At 42.3% G+C, this 5,031-nt stretch overlaps 1 protein-coding gene across 5 annotated transcripts in view; it reads right to left on the minus strand.

Moving 5' to 3' along the window:
* Nucleotides 1-1,940: 1,940 nt before the first annotated feature.
* Nucleotides 1,941-5,031, minus strand: part of LOC109118182 — a 3,934-nt gene continuing 843 nt past the window's right edge. Inside the window, exons 3-5 of one of the 5 annotated variants that reach the window (XR_004514852.1) lie at nucleotides 4,645-4,903; nucleotides 2,700-2,867; nucleotides 1,941-2,368 (exon numbers count right to left, since the gene is read on the minus strand). Coding sequence is in view for 2 of the 5 variants with exons in the window: in XM_033757639.1 (XP_033613530.1) it covers nucleotides 4,695-4,903 (209 nt within the window). In the remaining 3 variants the exon portion in view is untranslated. Of the gene's footprint in view, nucleotides 2,369-2,699; nucleotides 2,868-3,106; nucleotides 4,453-4,542; nucleotides 5,026-5,031 lie in introns of those variants that run through there. The other 4 variants (XR_004514856.1, XR_004514853.1, XM_033757642.1 and 1 more) reach the window with 4 other exon arrangements.

A 5,031-nucleotide genomic window follows, 5' to 3' on the forward strand; every position in this document is an offset into this window, starting at 1 on the left:
TTAGGGGGAGCAGGTTGGACAATGTGATTAGACCACCTGCTTTGCTAACTGACACAGATTTGGGCTTCTACTCTACTCTGTCACAGACACTGGGAATTTGGGGCCTATTCTTTGTCATGATGCCACTTCAGAGGGACAGATAGATGTCCTTAAGGCATTCCTGAGCTAAAAAATTGGCACAAAGCTGGGTGAGGGAAGATCTACATTTCAAAGGGCCAGAGGAAATTACATGGGAAAGTTTACTAAAGCTGTAAGGGAAGGGAGGTCAGAGACGTCCAGTAAGGAGGAAGCCCATTTGGAGCTTAGTCAAGCAGAGAGAATGTAAAGCTTTTCTACTTCACACTTGTCTTGCTTTCCTGCTGAGTGGTGATACTGGCTGACTCCATGCTCTGAACACCCAGACTCTGCTCTATTTTTTGTGAAGTTACAGTCTCCTTGTACTCTGATCCCATTCCTTTGAAATAAGGTTATAGCCTAGGATAGCCTCAGACTTGCTGTGTATCCCAGCCAGGCCTCTAACTCTCTGTCCTCTTGCCTCAGACTCCAGAGTGCTGAGGTTTTACCACAACACCTGGCTCTCGTTCTGTTTTAAACTTAGAAATCTGTGTGACTTTAAATGTATTTCTTTGCTTTGAACATAACCAAGTCTTATGTTTTATTGGTAACTGAGGGCTGAAGCATGCCTAAGAACTGATCCTAACTCCTTACTCTCTCCAGAGTAATCTGGACTGCTTCCTTTCTTATCTTTATCTACAAAAGCAGTCACAAAGCCTTGTCCTCCCTAATTACACAGCAAAGTACTGATCCACAGCTACAGAGCTATAAGGCTGCTCAAGACTGACAGCCCTTTGTTTTCTTACCTGATCCAGGTGGTTCAAATTTAGGCTCCACCTTTCCCCACCCCCCCACAAATCATCAGCAGTGGCTGACTAGCCCTGACTCAGCCTGTAAAGTCCCTGCGATTGTGTGGTCTTTAATGACTTCAGGCCCTTCCTCCCCTAAGGAACTTTTGAGAACATATTAATTTACATTCTTAGATAATTAGATAACTACACCCATGAAACACTGTACTTTAAACTCCAACATCAATCGATCGTTCATTAGGGAAAAACTGTAGAATAAAGTCCTTTAAAAAGATGCAATGCTTCTTAAAGATCTTTTTTTTTTTTTTGCCAATTTACAAATACCTATGTCATATTTCACCATTCTGCAATCTCAACTTTTCCCATAATTCTACATATGATTAGTGTCCTGACATTGTTACCATTTGACAGGGAATAGAGAAAAATAGTTTTCATAAGTGACCAAGTAAGATACTGAACTAAATATAGGGGACAGGTGGATGGGTTGTCAGACAATGAAAATCACCCTGGGATCTTTTCAAAACATAAATTCTAGGGGCTGGGGATTTAGCTCAGTGGTGCCACCACCTACCTGGCAAGCACAAGGACCAGAGTTTGATCCCCAGCGCCATAGTGTGGGGAGCCTGAGATCTTAAATTTCTAAAAATCTTCTTAGAGATGGCCACTGTTGCTGGATCACAAACCACAATTCTGTGTAATGGTAATTTACATACAGGAAAAGACAATGCTCAGAAATTAAAGCAGTGATATTTGCACTGTTTTTGTATAATCTATACTTAGAATATGTAAGTATATGTGCATGTAAAAAATAAAAATAGAATAAAAATCACACTGAAAACTTACAAAACATTAACAGATTTGGGATCGAGAGCTTCTGTGTACTTTTACCCTGCTTTTCTTTTTCCTAGCAAATTAATATTCCCTCAAAATTTTCTGCATAAGTAAACATTTTCTTTTACTAGAAAGCCTTTGCCATGCACAGTGGCACATGCCTGTAATCTCAGCTACTCCAGTCTAGGCAACTAACCAGACCTTGTTTCAAAACGAAATTTAAAAAAAAAAAAAAAAAAAGCCTTTTCCTTCTTTTTCTCCTTTTTATGACATAAACAGCCACATTAAGTATTAACATCGAGTGGTTATATGCAAAAAGAGTAACAGCAGCAAGTCAAATGTAATGAATATCGAAGGTGAATACAGTTGTTGATAAAGGGTTTTAAGAGGTGGACACTTCCAAATCCACATAGGGTTATGTGCTATGACCTCTGACTGACAGTCATTAAGTGACCAGGTGGCTTCTGGAAGGTCTTGACGTCATTTATCCACCTAATACATTTTTTAGATGCCCTTCTCTTTCCAGGAGGTAGAAGAGAGATCAAAGAGCCAAGACCCAGCCATTCTCACAGAGTTCTTAGTACCAAGCACAAGTTTCACTTTCCGATGCACTCCTGGGACACAAGAAGTTTCCTCAGGCTCCACAGGATGACAGGGTCCAGAATCAGGGAAACCTGTAAAGCAAATTCAACAGCCTTTCAACGTACTACTTTTTGTTTACAGACAGACATTTGTTTTAAAGGAAATCTATAAACATTTTGTGGGCAGTTAATAGGGAGGTTGGGCCAGTGCTTAAAATTTTTTACTTAAAGGAGATAAAACTAACTCAAACATATTTGAATTAAAGAAATATTAACTTGAAAAAAAGACATTTTGACAGGAAGTAAAAAGAAAAACACTTCTGCCTATTCTGCTTTTCTAATATGACAGGGCATTAGATTTAAAACCTCAGAGGGAAAGCAAACTAACTTGACAGGTCCTAAAGAATGTATCCAAAGTTCTTACCTTCCAAAAGCAAGGCAGTCTGTGAAAACTTTCACCTTAGTCCTCTGAGCCTTAGTTCTGAATCCAAAAGCTGAACTCCAGAGATGGCCTCTTGAGAGAAGGTGCTACAGTGTTTTTATGATGAAAGTTGATACCATTTTTGGTCATTGTGAGAGAAGATTTTCTTGTCTATATTCAGTAAGAAAATATATAAACCAAATTAACAGCTCAGGTATATTTATCTGCCAAGAAAGTTAATCTTACAGAGTTGCTGGAGAAGCTTCACCGTAAGGGCCAGTGATGCTGGGTGTTAGTGGCCAACACCTATCTATAATTGAGCACTCTGGGAAGCTGAGGCAGGAGGGTTACATGCTCCAGCCCAGCCTGGGGAATTTAGCAAGTTGTGAAGATCCTATTTCAAAATACAAAAGAAAAGGTCTGGGGACTGGGTTCAATCCCCAGTACTGGGGGGTGGGGTGGGGGAGAAGAAATTAAGAGAGGAAGCAAAAATTGGGTGGCGGAAGTGGTATTCCTTTTTCTACCAAGCAGATTAGAACATAGGTAACTCCTGTGCTGAATTCCTAAGTGAGGGTCTCAAGAAGGTTACCAGTGCTAGTGGTAACTCTCATCAAGAGGCCTTGCAGGATTCAGGGGCATCAGCGCCCATCTCCCATTTTTCACAAATGTAGGTTAGAAAACCCATAATATCCTAAGTCATCTTTAAACCTCCAAAGGCCATCCACAAACGTTTGGGAGATGACCACACTGTGTACTTAGCAAGCATACGAAATTACTACTGAATGACCTTCACTTTTAGGCTAAAGCTGGCTCATCTGTTAAGACAGGGACCTATCTACCTTACCTGCTTCTCAGGAGGCAAGGGCAAATGATCTTTTGAAGGCATTTTAGGATCTAATTTAAAATAGGGGCACATGGGAGGGCCGGAGGCAGGAAGTACTGTTCAACTCCGTACTCCTCAAAAGCCACAGTCCCGTTCCTTTTGCTAACTGTCCCTCACTGGTGGCCAGACCGGTGGAGTAGCTCACCCCTAGAGGGCGTTTTGTTCCTCAGAGTGCCAAACTAGGCCAGATACTCAAGAGTTGATAAAAGACTGTGTTTAATAACAAAGGGAATCAATAATAAAAACAAGTTGTTTCAATAGCACCAGATTAAACACCAGGTGAGATGTATTGTCAATCTATTCTTGATCACAAATCTTATTAGTAACTATAAACAAGAATAGGGCACATAGCGGCTGGGAATTTAGCTCAGTGGTTCTGCCACCTGCCTCGCAAGCCCAAGGACCCGAGTTTGATCCCCAATACCAAAAAAAAAAAAAAAGAATAGGGCATGTAGCTATTTTATGGCAGATTATATACAGTATTTCTACTTGTACATAAGATTTACGTACATTATTTTTAACATTGAAATAATTAAAAATACCAGATTAAAAGAATTTTTCCTGGACTTAGATCTTGCTTGAGGCATTTGACATTAAATGGCATTTTCAAAGCTCAAGTCTTCTCTTTCCCTCTTTCCCTCTTTCCCTAGTTCCTCTTTTTCTGAACACTGAAATATGGGGTTGGGAGGATAGAAACTCTTCGGAAGTGACAAGAAAAATTTTATTTGACTTGTTGCTTCGTTTTGTGTTTTATTTCTTTTCTCCGTTGCTTTTTATGTTCTTTTTAAGCCTTTAAAACAAGCCTCTTTTCCACGCCACCCACTCCGTGCACTTTCCAAAGCCAGCCCTCAAACATCACTTCCGCCTTAAATCCTAAAAGGGGGAGGGACAGAAAAGAGATCAATAAGAGTTATATCAAAATGAGGATCAACATCCAACGGTCTTTCTTACTGCAAAACTTACGCATTTTGCCATTTTGAAAACACCTTTCCCCTTCATTTCCTTAATGACTCAGGTCCCCAAACCGTCACGGTACTTAAGCCACAGGTAGAGTCAGCTGCTTACAATTTCGGCCGTCCTGCACGCCAGCCCCTCCTAAGGGGCTCCCCGGGCTGTCAGCTGTAGCTCGGGGTTCCCCGAAGAGCATTTTCCTCTAAGGATTCTCGCTTATTCACCAGGCGGGAACATTTCTGGGGCTTCTCCGCTGTGACGCGGTCTTTGGAGGCGGAAGAAACGATCCTCGGCGCGGGTGCCCGCTTCTCCCCGAGCAGGGAGAACCGGGTTCTGCAGGGGCCCCGGGGACCACAGGCCGTCTCACTCCTGGCTGGTGCGGAAAGTGACCGCGGTCACCGAGCGCTCCTCGGTCCTCCGGGTCACGCTCCCCTGCCCCCACGCCGTCCACAGCACCTCCTGCGTCACCTGGGAGTCCACGACCCGCACGAGCACCGGCCT

This window comes from Fukomys damarensis, unplaced genomic scaffold, assembly GCF_012274545.1.
Source record: "Fukomys damarensis isolate Sample0158 unplaced genomic scaffold, DMR_v1.0_HiC HiC_scaffold_4, whole genome shotgun sequence".
NCBI classification, from domain to species: Eukaryota; Metazoa; Chordata; class Mammalia; order Rodentia; family Bathyergidae; genus Fukomys; species Fukomys damarensis.